The sequence below is a fragment of the Bicyclus anynana genome, chromosome 12, assembly GCF_947172395.1.
Source record: "Bicyclus anynana chromosome 12, ilBicAnyn1.1, whole genome shotgun sequence".
Classification (NCBI taxonomy): Eukaryota; Metazoa; Arthropoda; class Insecta; order Lepidoptera; family Nymphalidae; genus Bicyclus; species Bicyclus anynana.
Window position 1 is genome coordinate 1,485,178 of NC_069094.1, and position 24,560 is coordinate 1,509,737.

A 24,560-nucleotide genomic window follows, 5' to 3' on the forward strand; every position below is an offset into this window, starting at 1 on the left:
TATATCGATAGGCGAAATTTGGAAATTCGCTTCAGTTGGCTAAAAATCACAGTACCTACTAGTACATTAAGTAGAAATGGTTACAGTTTTTGCCGTGACGTTTAAACTAATAAGCCAATTTTGATGAATGTGATCTTGATGGTCCAAGTCATCGACCGTAGATCGTTAGATGGGCCTTAAAGCGTCGCGGAATTGTCTTTGGTTTTACACATTGAGTACGTCATCACTATTAACACATTACTCTTTATTCATGTTGTGTTGTTGTTCTTACACTTCTAAAATGAACACGAAGGCATAATTAAGGGGTTAAAATGAAAAACAGTAAATATTTTTTTAAGTCCTTATGTGTTACGTACTAAGATATGATGTGCGTGCACGTCTTTGGCTAATGACATAAAATTGTGCGTTCTTTAGTATGAAGAGGCCCATCTAACGATTTATATCGATGGCTCAAGTGACATAAATAAATTATCCGTGGAAAAGTTAATATTTTATCAAATCTAGTGAAGTTTTCTTAGAAGAATGAAAACCTCAATATTTGCAACTTAACTCAATATTTACAGTAGGTACACGAACCCAAAACCCAATGATCTGTATCTAATTTATATCACTGTACCTACTAATAAATAAGTCCTGAAAATTAAGATCCAAATATAGGCTGCCCTCTAACACTCACTCTAACATCTACTTCAAATCAGCTCTCATACCAAATCATCATCATTAACAATCCATATTCGGCTCAATGTCAAACACGAGTTACCTCTCAGAATGAGAGGGGTTAGGTTTTTTTTTTATTCTTTATAAGTTACCCCTTGACTAAAATCTGACCTGGTGGTAAGTGAGGATGCAGTCTAAGATGAAAGCGGGCTAACTTGTTAGGAGGAGGATGAAAATCCACAGGTTTCTACACGACATCGTACCGGACGCTTAACCGCTTGGCGGTACGTCTTTGCCGGTAGGGTGGTAACTAGCCACGGCCACCCACCCACCCACCACCACCACCCACCAGCCAGACCTGAACCAATTATGAAAATCTCAATCGGCCCAGCCGGGATATCGAACCCAGGATCTCCGTTTTGTAAATCCACCGCGTATACCACTGCGCCACGGAGACCGTCAAAATAGGTAAAGGTAATGTCCACGCTGGTCCAATGTGAATTGGCAAGCTTAGAGAACTAAGAAAATTCTCATGTATGCAGGTTTCCTCACGATTATTTTCCTCCACAATTTGAGACATGTGATACTCGTATTTGACTTTTATTAATGCTCATAATTAAAAAAAATACCTGATGGGAACCTACGTTCTCTGAATCGAAGGCAGAGATTATATCCACTGAGCTATCACGGTTCACGAATTTATTGTGCTACGTGTTCATAATAACAATGGTGACCAATCAATTATTACGAGAAAGTCACATAAATTAAATTTGATAAACAAGAACATGCGAACCCGACCTTCTTCATTTTATAAAAGCTGAATATTTATCAGTCCCCGCTCCTACCATAGGTATGAATTGTTGGTAATCATAGTGTTTAGACCGTGATGGCTTTTGGAGGTACCAGATTTCAAGGGTTTACAATCTTAATAGTCCCAGTATAAAGCTTATTATTTTTTTATATTTGCCTTGTCATAATAGGAGAAACTATGTACTCTGTTGCCAGTCACTTAGGTTTGTAGCAACCCTTCGAAAAACACAATTGAAGATCAAATTGCAAGGGTGTCTAAGGTACCAAAAAGCAAGTGACTGGTGATTAGGTATGTGATTTCTCATGTGTGAAATATAAAATAGTACATTATTTTTAATGTTGACTGTTGACGCTGACGCCGCGCGATTTCACCCGCGTGGTTCTCGTTAACGTAGGAATACGGGATAATATAATATAACCTATAGACTACCTCGATAAATAGGCTATCTAACACTGGAAGAATTTTTCAAATCGGACCAGTAGTTCCTGAGATTAGCGCGTTCAATCAAACAAACAAACTCTTCAGCTTTATATATTAGTATAGATATAGATACAGAATAAAATTATTTAAAAAAAAATACAATAAAGGTGTCAAGTAATTCGTACACGATTGTAATGGCATCAACATGTTGCTATGGTTACGCGTGGCACATCTTACATACGTCACTAATACCCGAAAATGCGTTGCTGCGTTTAGTTCAACTTAAAGACGGCGCACTATACCAAACTATGCACCCAATTTTAATACGGACGATGCCGCATGCAAAAACTGGTATGTACAAATACAAATTATATTAGGTTTTTATCTTTAGCATGCGTTAAAAATAGTAAATTAATTTTTTACACTGTGTTAGCTTATGAATAAATACGTAGTGTGGTTTTCTTTTTGATTATTTTTGTAGTGGTTTTTATTTGTTACAAGTGTAACTGCAAGGTTTTGTCGTTAACATGAAGTTTCTTGGTTTCTTATTACTTAGTATTGTAGCTCTATGTACTTTATTTATTAATCAAGTGGAGTCACAGGGTAAGTTTGTGAATAAAAGCTATCTGTTTTTGGTAACTTACAATTTTAAGTTTAATTTTTACTTTGATAGAAAAAAAAGCGCTCGTATCAACAGTGACCGATTTATGTATGTATACTTATAAATTTCTTTGGCCTGTTAGTTAGCAATATTCGAAAACAATATTGATCGATTTGAATAATTTATATTTAGGTTACTTGTTGAGCGTGTTTTAGGGAATAAATATGAAGTACGCGTGTGCTGCATATTCACGAAGTACGAAGCCCGTCGGGTCAATTATAATAATTTAGCGGATGACTCGCGGTTTCACCCACCGCGAAATTCTCCTTCCCGTGGGGAAACAAGGATAAGATTTAGCTTATTTTAGTCGCTAATAATGTAGCCTTCTTTCGATGTAAAAATGGTTGAATTGGTTAAGTAGTTTCGGAGCTTATAAATAAGCTAACAAAATTTTTCGAGTTCATTGCCGGCTCTTCTCAGCAGAACATGCCTTTCAAACCGGTGGTAGAGTTTTTACAAATACTCAAACTTGACGTTTCAAAAGTGTTTCACGCTGGTCCAATGTGAATTGGCAAGCTTAGAGAACTAAGAAAATTCTCATGTATGCAGGTTTCCTCACGATTATTTTCCTCCACAATTTGAGACATGTGATACTCGTATTTGACTTTTATTAATGCTCATAATTAAAAAAAATACCTGATGGGAACCTACGTTCTCTGAATCGAAGGCAGAGATTATATCCACTGAGCTATCACGGTTCACGAATTTATTGTGCTACGTGTTCATAATAACAATGGTGACCAATCAATTATTACGAGAAAGTCACATAAATTAAATTTGATAAACAAGAACATGCGAACCCGACCTTCTTCATTTTATAAAAGCTGAATATTTATCAGTCCCCGCTCCTACCATAGGTATGAATTGTTGGTAATCATAGTGTTTAGACCGTGATGGCTTTTGGAGGTACCAGATTTCAAGGGTTTACAATCTTAATAGTCCCAGTATAAAGCTTATTATTTTTTTATATTTGCCTTGTCATAATAGGAGAAACTATGTACTCTGTTGCCAGTCACTTAGGTTTGTAACAACCCTTCGAAAAACACAATTGAAGATCAAATTGCAAGGGTGTCTAAGGTACCAAAAAGCAAGTGACTGGTGATTAGGTATGTGATTTCTCATGTGTGAAATATAAAATAGTACATTATTTTTAATGTTGACTGTTGACGCTGACGCCGCGCGATTTCACCCGCGTGGTTCTCGTTAACGTAGGAATACGGGATAATATAATATAACCTATAGACTACCTCGATAAATAGGCTATCTAACACTGGAAGAATTTTTCAAATCGGACCAGTAGTTCCTGAGATTAGCGCGTTCAATCAAACAAACAAACTCTTCAGCTTTATATATTAGTATAGATATAGATACAGAATAAAATTATTTAAAAAAAAATACAATAAAGGTGTCAAGTAATTCGTACACGATTGTAATGGCATCAACATGTTGCTATGGTTACGCGTGGCACATCTTACATACGTCACTAATACCCGAAAATGCGTTGCTGCGTTTAGTTCAACTTAAAGACGGCGCACTATACCAAACTATGCACCCAATTTTAATACGGACGATGCCGCATGCAAAAACTGGTATGTACAAATACAAATTATATTAGGTTTTTATCTTTAGCATGCGTTAAAAATAGTAAATTAATTTTTTACACTGTGTTAGCTTATGAATAAATACGTAGTGTGGTTTTCTTTTTGATTATTTTTGTAGTGGTTTTTATTTGTTACAAGTGTAACTGCAAGGTTTTGTCGTTAACATGAAGTTTCTTGGTTTCTTATTACTTAGTATTGTAGCTCTATGTACTTTATTTATTAATCAAGTGGAGTCACAGGGTAAGTTTGTGAATAAAAGCTATCTGTTTTTGGTAACTTACAATTTTAAGTTTAATTTTTACTTTGATAGAAAAAAAAGCGCTCGTATCAACAGTGACCGATTTATGTATGTATACTTATAAATTTCTTTGGCCTGTTAGTTAGCAATATTCGAAAACAATATTGATCGATTTGAATAATTTATATTTAGGTTACTTGTTGAGCGTGTTTTAGGGAATAAATATGAAGTACGCGTGTGCTGCATATTCACGAAGTACGAAGCCCGTCGGGTCAATTATAATAATTTAGCGGATGACTCGCGGTTTCACCCACCGCGAAATTCTCCTTCCCGTGGGGAAACAAGGATAAGATTTAGCTTATTTTAGTCGCTAATAATGTAGCCTTCTTTCGATGTAAAAATGGTTGAATTGGTTAAGTAGTTTCGGAGCTTATAAATAAGCTAACAAAATTTTTCGAGTTCATTGCCGGCTCTTCTCAGCAGAACATGCCTTTCAAACCGGTGGTAGAGTTTTTACAAATACTCAAACTTGACGTTTCAAAAGTGTTTGTAAACGAAGATTACTTGAAATAATTGAATTTTGATTTTTTTTCCACTTTATAATTTTTTACTTTATGATTTTTTTTTATATCTATACTTCCTCTATACCTATGTGTAAAGGATCAAATAAAATCTGCAATATCAAAGGCTCGATATGTTGTTTTAGTGAACCCGATACAGTTCGCCACGTGCACGAGCAATGCGGACTGTACCCGGATGTGCAACAGGAGGTGTGACCCCGGCGCCACTTCCGGCCTCTGCATGAGCAGTGTGTGCTACTGTGCCTTACGCTCTAACGCCTGACCTTTGGGACCTTTTGACCATTAGGACTCTATACTGACTCGTAATTCAATGGATGAAATATAAAAAGTTAAGAAAATAAAATAAAAATTACCTATTAGTTTTGAAAAAATATAAAGACTACAAGTCCTTGAACACTCGCGTACTCACCTGTACCGCTCAGAAATGACGGCATAGTGCTCAGAGTTATTTTCTGATATAGTAACAGCCTTCTAAGCGTTATTCACGTTGGGTCATTTCACATGTAATTTTTGTTCAAGGACTTGTAGTCTAATATTTAAAAAAAAAATATCTGTTATTAAAAGTTTAATAACTACGAAAATGTATTTTATTTTCAATTTTGATTTGAAACAAATAATTTGGTCTAATAATTAAAAAATATGAATCCGTAAAAAAATATAAAAGTTATGAGATGACCAAGAATTAATAGCTACCCTATGTCACTCACAAAACAGACATGAATCTAATAGCTGTGGAGCTTCCAAAGAATAAGTCACAAGCATACATAATGGACTATGTGCCTGCGATGGTTATACCTCTATTATTTTATAAAAGCTGAAATATTGTCAGCTCATGTTCCTACGGTAGTCAGTACCTACAGTAGGCAACTATGGAGTGTAACTGTCGTGGTTTTAAGAGGTAGCAGGTTTAAAGGGAAGTTTTCTATACGTTTTCTGTCAATCTATACGTAGTAAACATTTGTTCAGAAGGCAGATGGCCTGCCTACTGGTTATACCTTATCGGCTAAGACGAACAACTTTTAACGACTACCTTATCCGCTAAAATGAACCAGTTTTAGCGATTTAACGTTTGTAATGCCGTAGAAACCAGTAAGGTTTGCGGAGACAATAAACGTAAAGCTCTATCGAGTTACACCAGCCTATCTTTAACTTGATCGTCACTTAACATCAGATGAGATCGCAGTTAAGGATTATCTTTCCATTAGATATAAACATTTCGGTTTTATTATGCTGCATATACACCAGTTACTCGTAGGGTTATGGGTAGACTATACGTGTACCTATCAAGTTAACCCAATCTATCTTTAACTATTTTTTTTTATTTTTCTTTGCAAGCAATTCCTTGACTACAATCTCACCTGACGGTAAGTGATGATACAATCAAAGATGGAAGCGGGCTAACTTGTTAGGAGGAGGATAAAAATCCACATCCCATTCTACACGACATTGCAACGGAACGCTAAATCGCTTGGTAGTACGTCTTTGCCGGTAGGGTGGTAATTAGCCACGGCCGAAGCCTCCCACCAGCCAGATCTGGACCAATTAAGAAAATCTCAATCGGCACAGCCCGGTATCGAACCCAGGACTTTCTTCTCGTAAATCCACCGCGCATACCACTGAGCCACGGAGGTCGTCAGACCTAGAAAATCATTGTACAGCTGTATTGTCGTACATACAATAAGAAGTGACATTATCCAATTGATATGATCCTTTCATTAGGGATGTACATACAGTCCGCAGTATATATAAATACATACAATACTAATTTTAATGCGTCTGGTAGTGAAATAAATTGCACGCACATAACATGTAGAGCGTGTTAAGTTATCTCGAGATAGTAAAAATTGCTTAAGTTAGAGCTGAGAACCGTGAATGTTATTTAGAACTGATTTAAAAATATGGGAAGTACATACCTAGTGAACAATTAACATCAAAATATGGAAGTAGTTAGTCTTGGGTTCAAAACATTCCCAGAAATCCTTAATAAACACATGTAATGTAAAGGTACAAAAAGTTAGTTTTTTTATAATATATTCATTTTATATCAATATCAATCAAGATTCAGTCAACTAGCGTCGGTGACTTTAGTCCGAGTAAAATTCCATTTTTCAATAATGGGATTTTTGAAAAATGGACTGGTCTATTATCTCCTATTGGACTGGACTGACTGAAAGCAGATGGCCCACCTACTGGTTTCTACCTTCTCGGCTAAGACGAACAACTTTTGACTACCTTATAGGCTAAAATGAGCCAGTTTTACCGATTTAGCATTTGTAATGCAGGAGAAAACAGTAAGGTTTACGGAGACAAGCTCCATCGAGTTAGACCGACCTATCTTTTTTTTTCCTCCTAACAAGCGGGCTAACAAGGAGGATGAAGTTCCACACTACTTTCGGTTTCAAAATTTTGAAATAGACCTGAGATATTATCACGAGTAGAAATTAAATATTTTTATGTTTGGAATTTTCATCGTTTATTTCAATGTCCGGTAGTAAAATTTAAAAAAATGTATAACATCGTGTGTAGTTTGTCACAGCAATCATTTTGGTACCAATTTTACATTGTGGTTCAAAAAATAGTAGGCGCCTAAGCTGCTGGTCTAAAAACAGCAAGAATACAATGGGGAATATATTTTTCGTGCCTCACTCGCGTCGGCCAGGACACCGGTCACCGACCCACGTCTTTACAGTGTATAGACAATCATGTCGATTGCGATTACGTTGCGCAATTGCCTCTGAGCATGGGCAGTTTTAAATTACAATATCCGTTACTGTAAGGTTGTTATCGTCTAAATCAACAAACAAAAGGGACCTTGGGCGACAACCGCACTCAAAATGAATGGTTTACGAAACGCTGTCGCATTGTGAGTGTTATGAACTAGTGGTTACATACATTGTAATGTATACTGACTCAGAGACGTTTTTTGTAAGTGTAAGGAGGCTGAAAACGCAGTGTTGTACGACCACGCAGGTGAACTGGCGACATCAAGCGAGTCGCAGGGATTCGCGGCTCAGGGTCGTGATGTTTGGAAGTTCCTACAAAAGGCCTATATCCAGCAGTTATAATGATAATGATAAAGAAGGTTGAAAGTTAGTTAATGTTTAAGTGAACTTCCCCTTTGTGGGTCACATTAGCAGCTGATTGAAGCAACTTTGTCAGTGGCGGATTTACCAGTAGTCTATGTAGACTGGAGCATAGACTTTAGGGGGCGGCGGCCCTCAATACAAGGGTTGGCAATTTATAGAAATATAAAAAAAAACATCAAAATTAACGAAAACGTATTGAAAGATATCTGATGTAATGAAGACGATAGAGGTCAGTCAGGCGGCAAAAATGGAACAGCCTGGTGCTGGTGGTAAAATTGTAAATCTGCCTATAGACTTTGTTATTAATTGTTATTGTTTTATGTATATAACATTGTTAAGAATTTAGAGCAAAGTTGTAAATAAATACCTTGCTCATCAAGTCGCACGTCATCACAACGTTGGAATTAGTTGCGATGTCAAGGTCGCTCGTTCGCGAGAAAACCAACAATTTCCCAATACGGCGACCTTGATTTCTTTAGAATGTGTTATTTTTGATTACTACAATACTATAAGTCATGTTAATAATTGCTTAGGGTGTGTTCACGTTAGCCTTGCAATCGTAATATCAAGTTCACAGCGAAGATGACTGCGCGCTGTTAATTTGCATCTATCTTTGTATGTTTTGAGCTGTACAGCCAAATATATTTCAGTGTTTATGGGGTTTGTTATAGTAAAACATCTGATGTTAAAAGAAAAACTATATCATCCATAATAGAGTGACACTCATGTATTAAATTTTATAAATAAATTGTAAAATGGCCTTAATGAGTAAGGGTTCCCAAAAAATCGAATTTTAATCGTATGCGTAATAAGTTTGAAGAAGAACCAAAGTCACCGTCACATATCACAATGAGTCGCAAAGCTGAAGTGGCAATGGACGGGGTACATAGTCAGACGAGCCGATGGACGTTAGGGTTCCAAGGTGCTGGAATGGCGACCCGTACTAGAAAGTGCAGTGTTGGTCGAGCCCCACCAGGTGGACTGACGACATCAAGCGAGTCGCATGGATTCGCTGGATGCAAACGTATAACGGGGAAGAGGTGTGTGGATTTTCATCCTCCTCCAAGTTAGCCCGCTTCCATCTTAGACTGCATCATCACTTACCATCAGGTGAGATTGTAGTCAAGGGCTAACTTGTAAATAATAAAAAAAAAACTCAACCCAGGACTCAAACTCTGAACTTCATGATCCAAATGAGCCAAATAGTCTAACAACTGGATCAACGATGCAGTTACAGTTTAATGTTTGCTTTCATAATTAAGTACTTACCAATCTGAAATCACCTTTGTAATCGTGCCATAATTATTAAATTATTCGCACAATATAAACGTTAGCTATTAATACCATTACGATCTGTAATTAATACGGATTTAATTAACATCAAATTACACGTAATCTGATTCATCCGAGAGGTATGAATTACGGTAATTATTCGAACACATTAGCGAGTAGCGCAGGATGGATGTAGCAATAGGATGGATAGCAGGTATACAAAACCTCACAGTTAATCAAAGGTATTTTGGACTTTAATAACCGCGAAGCTGCAGTGGCAATGGGCAGGCCGCATAGTTCGAAGAGCCGATGGAAATTAGGGTTCCAAGGTGCGGGAATGGCGACTTCACACCAAAAAGCGCAGTGTTGGTCGACCCCCTCCACTAGGTGGGCCGAGGACATCAAGTGGGTTGCAGGGAGCCGCTGGATGCTGGAGGTGCGAGATTGTTGTGTTTGAATATCCATGCAAGAGGCCTTTGTCCAGCTGTGGACTGCCATCGGCTGATGATGATGATGATAACCGTGGAGCTAGAGCTACGTACGTACGTAACGTATCTTACTTAGTCCATATTAGTACATTTTAATTTTATTTTGTCTCTCTGTCTATCTGTTGAGTTGTCACTCCTAAATCGCAATAATCAAGGATTTGTCACAAAAAGATCACTACTACACTTACCATGGGATTGGTACATTTAGATTTTTTTTTTTTCAAGTTAGCTCTTGACTACAGTCTCACATGATGGTAAGTGATGATGCAATCTAAGATGGAAGCTGGCTAACTTGTTAGGAGGAGGATGAAAATCCACCCCTTTCGGTTTCTACACGACATCGTACCGGAACGCTCGCTTGGACGTCTTTGTCGGTAGGGTGGTAACTAGTCACGGCCGAAGCCTTCCACCAGCCAGACCTGGACCAATTAGGAAAACCTCAATCGGCCCAGCCGGGGATAGAACCCAGGATCTCCGTCTCATAAATCCACCGCGCATACCACTGCCACGGAGGTCGTCAATGTACAAAAAACCATGCATTATATGATTGACTTTTTTTCATTGTAATAACGGCCTTCATGCCGTGTGTCGAATATACATACATAGCAGCTCAATTATTTGAGTTTCAAAAGAGAACACAAGCCCTAATAAAACTTTTTTTTTAATTAACCAACTCCAGCAAACCGTTACAAAATTCAAGATCACTTTGATATGATTTTAATTCGTTATGTGTGGCAACGTAATGAACTAATTTCCTTGTCATACGTTGCGCGGCAAGTTATTTTTATTTTCTTTGTAATATATTATGAAAGTGGCAAATGTTTTAATCAGTTTGAACAATTATAGCTCATTAGTAGTAAGTTAATATTTGGGGCGACTCAATATGAGAGGACGTGGGTTTGATTTCTGTGTGAAAATACCTGTTGGACTATTTTCGAAAAGTGCTATTCTTGAATTTCTTTGTAGACAAAAAAAAGATGTTGATCGTTGCCAAACGGGTAAAACTCAGTTTATTTGGTACATACATATTAAAATTACAATAATTTTCAAAAAAGTTCTTTTTCAATATAACTACCAAATTAGGTCATACCTTAATGATTTTAAACTTATTTCGTGGTTGTTCATTATGAATGTTATTTAAACGGGTACAATAGGTCATACCTTCTTAAGTAGGTCCCGATTTCTTTCTTTCATAATATCGTCGTCATCTTACTTAATAGGTAAGGGTAGGTAAGGTTAGATAAAGATTTAGTTTCAATGCGACACATGAAGTACGTAGCAACTGATTTTGCATACAATTGTTTCTTTTTCGCTGATTCAATGCGGGTTGATGGCCTTACAGTGATAATATTTAACTTTGTAACGATCACTATCAGGTGTAGTGATAATGACCGGAACCTATGCGACTTAACTTGCTCTGCGAGGTACGGGGTGTTAACCAAAATCCAAAACCAAAAAAAAAATATATCGATCAGATTTTAATCATTCATTCATCATCATTACCAACCCATATTAGGCGCATTGCTGAGCTCGAGTCTCCTCTCAGAATGAGAGGGGTTAGGCCAATAGTCCACCACGCTGGCCCAATGCGGATTGGCAGACCTCACCCATGCAGAGAAATAAGAAAATTCTCTAGTATGCAGGTTTCCTCACGATGTTTTTCCTTCACCGTGACACATGATATTTAATTTCTTAAAATGCATACAACTGAAAAGTTAGTGGTGCATGCCCCGGATCGGATTCAAACCCACACCCTCTGGAATCGGAGGCAGAGGTCATATCCAATGGGCTATCTCCCTCATCACAGATTTTAATACTTTCATATATTTTTATAAGCAAATGCAACAATAATATTTAGTAGGTATACAAGCATAATTATAATATTAATTAGGCTACTTAATTTATTTATTGATTATTCATAGATAAAGGATATAAATTACTACAAAATACTTATAAATATATTCTACAACAGAAAAATGATAGCTAACAAAGCAATTCTGCACAGACAGATGCAATGCCAACATCTTTCAACACGGCATTTGATTTAAAGTATTCCCTCTGGTGTATTCAGAGAAAACTAACTTTTAATAATATAAACATAACGCTTACATTAGCGTAAATTATCAAATAATGTCCTAGAATGACGAAGACCAAATGAAAGGTAGGTGTGTCTTGAAGTCGAAAAATTACTACAATATTATAATTATTGCAACGATAAATCATGTTTCTTCATAATTAAGTGTCATAAGATGTTGGTCAGTAATACAAGATCATGATATTTATTTCTAGCTAAGCGAAGGTTAATCATCAGTTTTCAGTAATTTAAGTATCTTTCATCTGCTTAATTGAATATGCCTATGGTGTCGGATCACGGGTCTTAGGTAGGTCTGTGAAAATACATATTTCTTTTTTTTTTAAAGATTTTTTTTGTAAGTTGTAAGTAAGTTGGTAAGTATGATAAATTACAGACTCATGTACCTGTACACCAACCCATATTTTGAGAATTGGAGCAACGAGGTATTCTAATTTCATAATAAGCATCTCATCAGCTAAGTCGTCAAGTTTAGTCAGTCACAAGGCCAGGGCAGGGTTTGCAGCCTTTATTTATTTATATTTATTATTATTTTTTTTATTCTTTACCAGTTAGCCCTTGACTGTAATCTCATCTGATGGTTAGTGATGATGCAATCTAAGATGGAAGCGTTCTAACTTGTTGGTAGGAGCACACCCCTTTCGGTTTCTACACGACATTGAACCGGAACGCTAAATCGCTTTACCTACTTTCATTTCCCCCCATCCCCGCCACCCCAACTAATTTTGATATCCCCCTTAAAGGCACACTACACCATTGACCCTGCCCCTGAAGTGAGCCGTTAAAAAAGTTAACAATGATGATCCATGAAAAGCCAAGTCTAGTGGATTAGTAATAAATTAATTCCTAATGATGCAGTCGATATGTAAATGTATTCAGAAGCGTGTGTGCGAATTGGTAACTTGTATTAAGTTCAAGGTTGCGCGGAGGCGGCATGCGGCCGACTTCTTAAGTTGCCAAAGAGGTAAATATCGGAAAGTCATACAAACGAATTTGGATTAAGTATTCATGTTCTATTTTCGGAAGACAGTTTGGATGCGGTAGTGGTGACGTGTATACAATTATTATTAAATTGTTATATTACTTAGAGTTATACAGGGAGAGGCGTGTGATATATTTACTCTTTAACCAATAAAAACATTGTTGAGCAACCATTCACGGATTGAAAAAAAATTATAGATACTAGTATTATATAGGTATACTTTGTGGTGTTATAAAGGGTAATCTCTAGATCTACCAAACAGATTCTAAAAATTCTTTTACCACCAAAAATTCGACCAAAAAGTCACATTATTTGTGAGTGCAACAGGCCTTGTATCCGTTCATCCCCGTATTCTCATGGGTACGGGTACTACGTGGGTGTTACTGCGGTGCGTCGGTTAGTGTTTTTATAACTCGATAGTGTGAGTACTCAAATTTGTCACTATCTCTTATGTTACACGATATTATAGACAGAGAAAAGAGATACAAATTCATATGTCAGGTTATAAAAACATCGTTACTAGACTAGTGCTACTACATTACTAAGTTTTATAAGTCTATTACAGTTGTATAAACGCGCATTAATAGGCTAGTTGACACTTTTTTTTAATGTTCTTAAATAGTTAAATAACGTTCCACTAGATTGAAAAAAAAATCATATTTTTTTGAGACGTAATTACATGAATATTTTAGTTTTTAAATACAAGCAAAAACGCCTGTCGGCCATGACGATCTATATTTCAACTGTTTCATGACGTCACTATAACAAATCCCAAACAAACGGAGCGTTTGACAAAAATTAGTTAACAATTAGTTTGAAGTTTAGTGCATGAGTATGTTATTGACGTCACAGAATGGACGACAGCGTTTTTGACGTTTGGAAAATTTTAAAAAAACAAGTGATATATAAATTAAGTTTTTTAAGAAATTCTTAACTTTTATTAATTGATATCAATATATTTTGAACCCTTATTCCATGAAATGAATATTGATTATATTAAATTTGTTATGAGACAATTACCTACAGTAAAGGTGTACAGAAACTACAGCCAAACTGAAACCGTCTTGCGAAAATAGAATATCTATACCTCAATCAAGTATTGATTGATACATCAAGAAGCATGTTCTGTGTTAATATAACTTTTACTTGTGTGACGAAACATTTATGTTCGGAAATAGTAACCGAACTATATATACTTTTTACCAAGATTAACTAAAATATTTAAGTAAGTATATATTTTATTTTTTACCAAATTAGTATGTTTTTTTATTAATAACATTTGCCTTATCTTTTTTTATTTGTTAGTTATTCGTAAGTATTTTTTTTAAAAAACGTGATAGCCCAATGGATATGACCTCTGCCTTAAATTCGGAGGGCGTAGGGTCGAATCCTGTCCGGAGCATGCACCTCTAACCAGTAATGTGCATGTTATGAAACTAAATATCACGTATCTCAAACGGTGAAGGAAAACATCGTGAGGAAACCTGCATACCTTAATGAGCCTTTTGTATGCTGATCTCTTCCTAATTTGTTTTTTATTTCACTTGTTTTTGTCTTTGTGGTGTGCAAATAAAGTATATTTATCTTATCTTATCTTATACCTGAGAATTTTCTTAATTCTCTACATTTGTGAAGTCTGCTAATCCGCATTGGGCCAGCGTGGTTTAGCCTAGCCCTTCTCATTCTAAGAGGAGAATCGTGCTCAACAGTGAGTCGAATATAGGTTGTTAATATTATTGATTATCAGCTATTGTAATGCTACAGAATCACCATATCTGGAGAACAGTAGATATGGAGCTTCAACCCACCTTGCTGCTCCATACGGATAGCTTAGGGTGATAATATTTGATCTCTATGATGATGTTATAGTACAGGAAATCTAGGAAATATAACTAAAAGAATTGCATACATGACTCGACATTTTTTAAACATCGGTAGGGAGCAACCCAACAAGCTTTAATTGAGTACATCGACCGCCCCCCTCCCCCTGGGCTTAAAAACTCAAAAAGTTTTTGGATTGTGTTTTTTCCTAAAGTATGAGTTTTACATTAAAGTTTATTTTACAAAAAATGTAGAGGACATTCTTATCTACAATTAACGTCATTGAGGTACTTTAAATACTCATGTAAATCATGTCATGCAATTCTTTTACAAATCTTATACGATTTTCTGTAGATTTCCTGTACTAATAATGATATAAGTAACCAGGACCGTGGGTTTAACGTGCTCTCCGAGGCAAAGGGTATAAATACATAAACCCCAATTCTGCATCTCCGGGAATTTCAGGAATTTTTACGCGTAAATTCTTAAAAGCTCAATTCATCATCATAGTTCGACCCAGAAATTAAATACAGGTGTTTGTAATCCGAACCCTTAAAGGGTTAACACTAACTACTAAGCTAATGGTATGTGGTGTAAGATGCTGTGATCTTTAAACATCCTTAAGTTGAACTTTCAACCTCCCGAAAGGTCAACCGGATCAATCGATAACTCTTGCAAATAAGTGTCGGTTTTACGCATTTCTTATTATTTTAGGTTTCAAAATCTTTATTACAAACAGATAAAGTGCTGATGATCAAGGTCTTCAGAGACGTAACTAATTCATCATTTATCACTAAACTAAGAGAGTAGACTAAACAAACTATAAATTTAAATTAAATTAAAGGTAGATTAGCCATTTTTTTCTGTCTGTCTGTTTGTCAAACTTACAGTTTGGCTCCCGCGTTGCAAGAACCAGCTCATGACTAATCGCCCCATACGGGTTAAAAATTTGTCGAGCATACACTAAAACTCATGTGATATAATCACGTGAGTTTTAGCCTTGTTTTATTATAATAACTTTAAATAGTTTAAGAAACTAAAACACACGCTTTTAGCACGCACAAAAAATTACAAATATTTATAAGTTTAAGTCATGTGACTATTTTTTTCGTATTCCTGACAGCAAACCCTTTCATTTGATATCCATATCACGGGGGTGGATTTCAAACAGCCAGTCCGGCCTCTTGGGGAGGCCACCATATTGGATTTGTAATGACTTTTCTTAGCTAGTATGTGTGTATTGTCATCAGAACTCTGAGTGTGTGCAAAATTTCATCCTAATCGACCGGGAAGTGGGACAAATTAAAATGCCAAGATTTTCTTACATACATTGTTACAAGTGAAGCTAAGTAAAATTTAAATTTATTAGAAGTTGTCTCTGAACTGGACTCTGCCTGTATGACTCATGTACTTATAATTCCACAAAATATATACAAAAGACCGAAACTATATTTAAATGACTTCCTTTTTTTGTTGTCTTTTTACGTTTAGTTAGAGTTCAACGAAATTGAAACACGTATTTAGAATACTTCCTTGAAAGTTCTAAACTTGGTTTTATTGTGAACCGCGTTTTTTTGTGGGGCTGAAATAATTTTCATTGTATCCGAGTATATTATGTTTTTAATTGGTATATTACGGATATATAGGGAGTTTTAGGGTTCCGCATATTTATCTCTACTGAATGATGAAAATCGGGTGTCTGTACTTTGAATTAAAAAAAACAAAGTCGGGCGGTAAAAAAATAATAACAAAATATAAAAACACTTTTCAAATATTATTATCTATCTAAATTAGTAGAGCAACACTGCAGGCAAGTGCAACTGATTTACAGAAGCTGGCTGGCATTTTCAGAGCTGGCTTAAAAGGAAGCACATTATTTAGATCCATTAATATAAAACAATAAGGGGATGTTCTCACTGGGGAATCACTCGAAAAGCGAAGTTATTGTAGAACACATCTGATTATAGTTATTTTACTAATCGCAGAAGAAATCCAGAAGAGAATGAAAACAATGCAAGTGACATGGACTACAAGACACCATACATCCCTTAACTTGAGGCATAGATGTTGACCCATTAAGCCTCGATGTCTGGATTACAGCCATTCCCTTCATTCTATAGTAGAATATGAAGTCCTTCATTGAACAAAGCACTACTGCTTGGCAGCAAAATCAAGCATGGCGGAAGTATTATGCCTTAGGGTGTATGTCAGTTTCGCTATTCCCTGGATCTACTTAACAGATTTTAATCCGGTTTTAAAGGTAGATTATGGAGCTTCTCCAGCAACACAACAGGCTTTGCGTCATGAAGATCGGATATAAAGAAAAAGAATCCACCTAACAGAATTTAACGCAGACAGAAGGGGAATTTGAATATTGGTCATATATAAAAATATGGCTAATATTCCATAATAAAAATGTAAAACGCCACGGAAGAAAATATTTTTATAGGGCAAAGCCTCCTTGCATCTACCACAGCAATATCAATAAAGTTGCACAAGTCAAAGCCTCCAATATTAATAAAATTAGAAAGGTTTTCTTATATTTTTTCTGTTTGTTCTAATTCTTTAATTATTTCATCTATGAATCACATTATGAATCGATCGAGAAAACGTTAACACAATTGGTTACGTATTGAAAATAGTTCGCAGTGGAAATTCCAGTTTATACAACATTTGTAGGCATTTTCACAAAAACTTCTATCCGGTTACAATATTGAAATATTTTTTCAATACAATTGATTTATCTTGCTATTTTCCGTGAAAATTCACGAATCCATGAAATGACGTCAACCCAGGGCATAAAGCCATATGACACGTCGATTCTTTTTCTACAAATGCTTTCTACAAACGCATCGAAAGTTAAAATATGTATAGGAATGACATTTACTATCGACAGGTCACGTGATCAAGTTGTCGATCAGATCTGCCATTCCTATACATTTTGTTAGTTTTCGAAGCAAGTTTTACAGGCCCAGGTCCTGCTAGTGAAATAATGTAGGTACGTAGAGAGGACCTAGCTAGGAAACGAGCGCATCTTTAATAGATGATGAGATGAGATTTTACAGTGTTCTTCTTTCTCACTGATTTTACGATAAAAATATCTTAGACAAAAGTTTAATAGAGAAAAATTACTTTACTTTTACCATTTTTTTTTTGGTAAATTTAATAGTTTCAGCGTACGAATGTTTCTTTCCTTTAACATGCGTTATGACTAACTACCTCGTTGCCACACTGCCTTCGACACGAGGTGGTCAAATTAGAAGAAGATTAGGAAAGATTACTTCGATATCCTTAAAATTACCATTCTAGGAATCTTCCGGAAAACTTTACACGTTAAACTACTTAATGCGTACCCAGACGTAATTTACTTATTTGCAGCTAAAATAAGTGTTGCTTAAAGTAATTGACACTGTCTAAGTTAGATTAAGTTATTATGGATGCATGAAAAAATATGTTAAATTCTACTTACTTTTTTGTAAGTGTGTGGCTACGGAAAATAGAGACTGAAATCGACCGGCAACTAAAAAAAAAGGGATTTTAATAAATTCTTTTTTTAATCTTCTTCTTCGCTACTTTCATTAGCCAAACTAAAGTTTAAATTAAGCTCAAGGTAGAAGGTACGTCTAAGATTTAACAACTGCTGCTGCCTATATGCCGATCGATGCCAGTCGATTAAAATATGTAACCGTAATTCGGCGATTAGCATTACATACTCTTACATCAAAAACGTCGTTATATCTTGAAGTAAGACGTTGTTAAATCTAAGTGATTTTAGAAAGGATAAGCAGTGAACGTCAAATTATTATTTAACATGATCTTAATAATATATAAAGTTATCAAAATTATAAATAAATAAAATAATTTTTAATATTATAATGAAATATTGATGAGTAATATAAATAAAATTATTTATTTTATTTTTCTTTAGGCTATTTTCAGCAGAAACTGTCTTCCGAACTGGTTGTAGAATCTTTACAAATAGTCAACTGACGTTTTTAAAGTGCTTGTACACTGGACCTACTTGAATACGAGTAATCAGGTAACACATACATTCAAAAAAAATGTAGACTTGAATGAAAAGGAAGGTTTCCTTATTTGAAGTCGGTTAAAAAATATTTAATAACAGCAATAACCCCTTTCCAGGTCAATCACAAGAAGCAAGTAATTATTACAATTGCGGTGTATATCTGCAAATCAATGACATGAACACGATACAGGTGCCATAACTCTTCCAGATTGCGTTTCATCTCAGATATCTTACATCACCGAGTAATATGACACATTGTGTCGAACAGTCGGCGCTCGATAAAAAAGGGTTTGTCAATGAGTTTGCGTGTTTTGCTGACATTCCAAACTGTCACCTGTGCCGGGTTACGAGACGTTACGAGGAGTCTTAAAAAACTTGTCATAACTTCGTTATAAAGATGATTATCTGACTTTCGTATAAACTGAATAGGCTAATGGGGATGATGACTAGGTTTGAATATATTGATTTTTATGAGACATTTGGGTAAATAAGGTCAATATTAACTAATTGATATGTAAAAAACAAAGATTTACTGGAACGCAAAGTAAATAAGATTATAAAATTTCAAAATCTACCAATATTATTTTATCGTAATTACATGAAAATTCATACATTTTTAGGTTCCTTTCATTAAATGTGACATTATTCAATACGTAAACTATAAACATAGATTCACAAATAACAGAGATATTTGTAATTTTGTTTGAACGCCCATACAAATCTAACGATCAACGAATCAAAGACGTCATTCATTCGTGTCATTTTGTATAAGGCGTTTATCAGGGATCCGATTTGTATTATTATTATTTAAGTGTAGATTTTTAAAATCGACTGAAAGGAAACACATTTTCCGAAAGAAAAAAAAAATTAAAAACATTTAACTATACGATAACATTAATATTTTTTAACTTTTGTAGTTAATTGCTACTATTTTTTTCTATCACTAGCGGACGCCCGCGACTTCGTCTACTACACCTACCCAAGTCTACCCCTACCCTACCCCTACCCAACCCCCTACCCCTACCCTACCCCCTACCCCTACCCTACCCTACCCTACCCTACCCTACCCCCTACCCTACCCTACCCTACCCCTAACCTACCTTTTCCTGAATTTTCTTTGCTATAAACCTCACGGAGCCCGAGACCTTTCCAACGAATGCAAAACCGTGGAAATCGGTTTGTACGTTTTGGAGTTATAGCGTCAGGAAGGAAAACCCGACTTATTTTTATATAGTAGATTAATTGACACTACATACACATTGCACATGCACATGGATTGCCAGATTTTAAATGGAAAAATAGCCTTTGTAAAACTACAGAAACTTGAAAGTTTGCTCGCTAGGAAAAATCCCTCGAGTACCTAAGCTTTATAAGGTTAGTTTAATGGGGCTTTAGTTTTAACGCTACGACTTTAATTTCAAACATTCTTCAGGTTAAAAGTAAGAACAGAATACGATTAAGGTTACATAAATTAAAGTTCGTAATTGTAACTATAGCCATGATAGTCTAGAGGATATGATCTCTGCCTTCGATTCGGAGGGCATCGGTTCGAAATCGGTCCAGGGTTCTTTCTATAATTTTACACAAAAATCATGAAAGGTTCAATAGAAAACTTTAATTTGCAAGAAACGTATGCGAGTTGTATAAATAAATAAAACTTGAAAGCTCTGAAAAAATCATGGTGTTATATTGCATCATAAAGATGTAAAGAGTTTTTCAGTTTGAAATGCCACAAACGACTTATTGTTCTAGTTTTTGGTGATAGATTCTTACCATCAATGGTACAGTTTCCGAAAAGCCAAAAATAAAGTAAAAACACCACTCATTTCGATGTCACTTGCAGAGATTTTTCACATGAGACCACTGGATTTTATGAAGCTTTGGCAAATATATCAATTCAATATTTTCCGACTTATAATTATTCAGTGTTTATTTAGCAAATGACCACAAATTCCATCGTTTACCATAATTTTGCAATCAAGCGCGGTGAAATGCAAATCGTCGTCATATCGTCATAGCGTTGTTTCAGGAACCGCTCGCTACTATAGAACCGGTCGCTCTGCGTGGAGTCGATATGGAGCACTTCGGCTCTGCACTTAACGATACCCCTCGAAAGCGAAAGTGTAACGTAGTCCTACGGAGCGGCGCCATTTTTTTTTCCTCACTCGGCCGCTCAATCCGCATATATATAGCGTGGTGGAACCAACCACGCATCATTCGCATTCAGGACCTCGCTGCCTTCAGTGCAACCGACCAAACGCAGCATCATGAAGCTCATGGTGTGTTCAAATTTTGTGCTTGTGCAAGTGTGCAGTGATAGTGCCATGGACTCGATACCTTACCCCGGTTGCTCAACGCGGTGCTATTTGCATTGTGTCACCGTTAAAGCTCGAATGTCCCTTGCGGCTTAACACTTTCTTATCTCTAATTAAAGCCGGTAGAGCTTAACCAATTAACTAACCGAAAGTGACAGATTTTGAAACTAGTTTAACTTAGTAAACTTCATGACCGTTGCCGAAGTAGCGATTATATCATAATCGAGTAATGAGTTTCGTTATTAAGTAATTCGGGAGGTTTAACCGGTTTGTTTTTTTCAGCTCGTGGCCACCTGCCTGGTGGCTGTCCTGGCGCTCGCCCACGCGGAAGAGGCCAAGGCGGCAGACAAGGAAGTGGCAGCATCCGAAAACGCTGCGGCGACCGACGAAAAGAAACACGAAAAACGAGGACTGATCGGTCTCGGCTACGGAGGACACGGTGGATTCGGGGGCGGTTATGAAGGAGGCTTCGGTGGCGGCTACGGAGGCGGTTTCGGCGGCGGTTACGGCGGCGGTTACGGTGGCGGCTACGGCGGTGGCTACGGCGGACACGAGGAATCGCACAAAACGATCACCGTTGTCAAAAAAGTCCCAGTTCCCTACCCAGTAGAGAAACACATTCCCTACCCAGTTGAAAAGCACGTCCCAGTGCCCGTCAAGGTACCAGTTCCCCAGCCCTACCCGGTAGTCAAACACGTTCCGTACCACGTCAAGGAGATCGTCAAAGTACCAGTCCATGTACCAGCTCCCTACCCAGTAGAGAAGAAGGTCCCCTACCCCGTACACGTCCCAGTCGACAGGCCCGTTCCCGTTAAGGTATACGTTCCCCAACCTTACCCAGTAGAGAAGAAAGTGCCGGTGCCCGTCCATGTTCACGTACCCGCTCCTTACCCCGTGGAGAAGAAGGTACCTTACCCAGTGAAGGTCCCCGTCCATGTGCCCGCTCCTTACCCAGTGATCAAGGAAGTCGCCGTCCCAGTCAAGGTCCACGTCGACAGGCCCTACCCCGTACACGTACCCAAACCAGTACCTTACCCAGTCGAGAAGCCCGTGCCTTACCCAGTGGAGAAACCTGTGCCCTACCCCGTGAAGGTGCCAGTAGACAGGCCCTACCCCGTCCACGTTGAGAAGCCAGTGCCGTACCCCGTTAAGGTGCCCTACCCGGCGCCCTACCCCGTCGAGAAGCACATCCCCTACCCAGTGGAGAAGCCCGTGCCGTTCCCCGTCAAGGTGCCAGTAGACAGGCCCTACCCCGTCCACATCGAGAAGCACGTGCCAGTCCACGTAGAGAAGCCCGTACCGTATCCGGTCAAGGTACCAGTCCCGGTCGTCGTCAGCCACGGTCACGAGTATGGTCATCATGGAGGCTACTAGACAGTTGCAGGAAGCAGACGCTGTATTGTGATATTATATAAATTAAGATTAGATCGAGCTCGCGACCGTTTGCCGTGGGGCGCGCTATCAGAGCGGGTAGTGGGACCCCCCAGACCCCTGGCTAGCTCCCCCCAAGGCGCACGGTCGCAACGCGCTAATTACGTAACTTTATAATTTTATTATTATTTTGTTATTATTTTTTTATTTCGTGTAACTGATCGGTAATGTTGCGTATTTTTTTTGTAATAATCTTGAGTTGATGTACCTGTTAATGATAGAACGAAATGTGTTTACTAGCGAAATAACGATGTAAGAAATAAAATGCTAAATGTGAATGATTGTTTTTACTCGCCAGTCCATTGTTGGGTAATTAGAGGGCATAATATATCTGGTTATTCGGCTACGGGCCGCCGGTTTGCGAAATCGGACATAATATGGCCTAGATTAGTATCACATCGCAAGCCACTGGATCGCCGCTACTTAAGTTGTGTCGAAACGTATGACAATAAACATGTATGCCGTTGTTTTGCGTAAGTGTACCTCTTTATTACTATGTTACTAGCATATACTAGCATATACTAGCATATACTAGCATATAGTAGCATATACTAGCATATAGTAGCATAGTAAAGTGGCTTCATTCACGATATAGTTGTTTACGATGCGTTCATGAGTTGTATTGGAATTTAAATGATTGTATAATGCGCGTTAACAAGTTGTACCTACTAATTTTGTTGTTCGCGGATATTAAACGTAGCCGACAGGTCTAGTATTACAACCATCCCTTTCACAAAATGCCTTGATTTGAATTAGAGTTGCTAATTATAATATATGTAGTAAGTATTTAGTAGTAATTTGTTCTTTTACCCGGGGTGCGTTTCTACATATTAGATCTACTAATGTGTGTATTATCTTAAATGCATGTGTGTAGATACATATAACTTATTATTGTGAATAAAAATGTGTCTAAAGGTGAATATAGAATAGGGTCAGCAATTCACAACAGGTTTATTACAATAATTGTTCATTTGTTTGATTTGTAGTTTACGAAGTTAATAATACAGAATAGGATTTATTTACTCAATTTATATTCGAAATCTTAATAGTTGTCTAGCTAAGATCCTCAGGGATAAACTACTATTTATTCAAAATTACCCTATAACAGTTCATACTTTAATTTATGTTATTTACACAGTAAATTATTATTTACAAAATTATAAATTATAGTAGTAATCTAATTCTGTTAATTTTCCTTAGTATTTACCTAACAAGGATTAGGTAATCCCTTTAAACTAATTGCAATTACATTTTATGATACGTCCAAAGTACCGTCGAGCCATTAGATGTATTATTATGTTTCGATATCGTCCACAGTTCGGTTTTGCATAACGAGTAATTTATTACCCGCCTAGCCTATAGGTACAAAATGCCCATTTACTCAATGTAGCGAAAGCTTTAATTATACTACGTAGGTAGACCTTCTTGATTCTAAATTTCATAACTCTAAGGAAGCGTGCATATTGACGTAAAATCCGCTAGTGGCTGTAAACCGACGTTTTAAGCCTAAACTACAATCATGTCAGATGGTAAATATTGTTGGAATATAAATTGGAGCGTTTTTACTCTTACTAGATCCTACCGACCTAGTTTCGGCCACGGTGGTCATTCTCATGTTAAAATAAGCATTCTAGGCAGTTAGCGATTGACTAAAATCTCACATAGACGGCCTTCGTGACGCAGTGGTGTGCGCGGTGGACTTACAAGACGGAGGTCCTGGGTTCGAACCCCAGCTGAGCCGATTGAGGTTTTCTTAAATGGTCCAGGTCTGGCTGTTGGGAGGCTTTGGCCTTGGCTAGTTACCACCCTACCGACAAAGACGTACCGACAAGCGATTTAGCGTTCCGGTACGATGTCGTGTAGAAACCGAAAGGGGTGTCGAATTTCATCCTGCTCCTAACAAGTTGGCCCGCTTCCATCTTAGATTGCATCATCACTTACCATTAGGTGAGATTGTAATCAAGAGCTAACTTGTAAAGAATAAAAAAAAAACATGATGAGTAACTATGCAATCTTAGATGGAAGCGGGCTAACTTGTCAGGAGTAGGATAAAAACCTTTCGGTTTCTACACGACAT

General features: G+C 37.1%; 2 protein-coding genes and 1 long non-coding RNA gene across 3 annotated transcripts in view; 2 read left to right on the forward strand and 1 right to left on the reverse strand.

Moving 5' to 3' along the window:
- Nucleotides 1-24,560, reverse strand: part of LOC112052643 (angiotensin-converting enzyme) — a 188,177-nt gene that overhangs the window by 98,054 nt on the left and 65,563 nt on the right. The gene's annotated exons all lie outside the window — the stretch shown is intronic.
- LOC128198606 (uncharacterized) lies at nt 3,642-5,298 on the forward strand. Its single transcript, XR_008251341.1, has 2 exons — nt 3,642-4,390; nt 5,095-5,298. It is a non-coding gene; the product is annotated as an uncharacterized LOC128198606 (long non-coding RNA).
- On the forward strand, nt 20,875-22,761 carry LOC112050065 (skin secretory protein xP2). Its single transcript, XM_024088196.2, has 2 exons — nt 20,875-21,016; nt 21,335-22,761. The coding sequence occupies exons 1-2, from the start codon at nt 21,005-21,007 to the stop codon at nt 22,424-22,426; spliced, it is 1,104 nt and encodes a 367-aa protein (XP_023943964.2). The 5' UTR covers nt 20,875-21,004; the 3' UTR covers nt 22,427-22,761.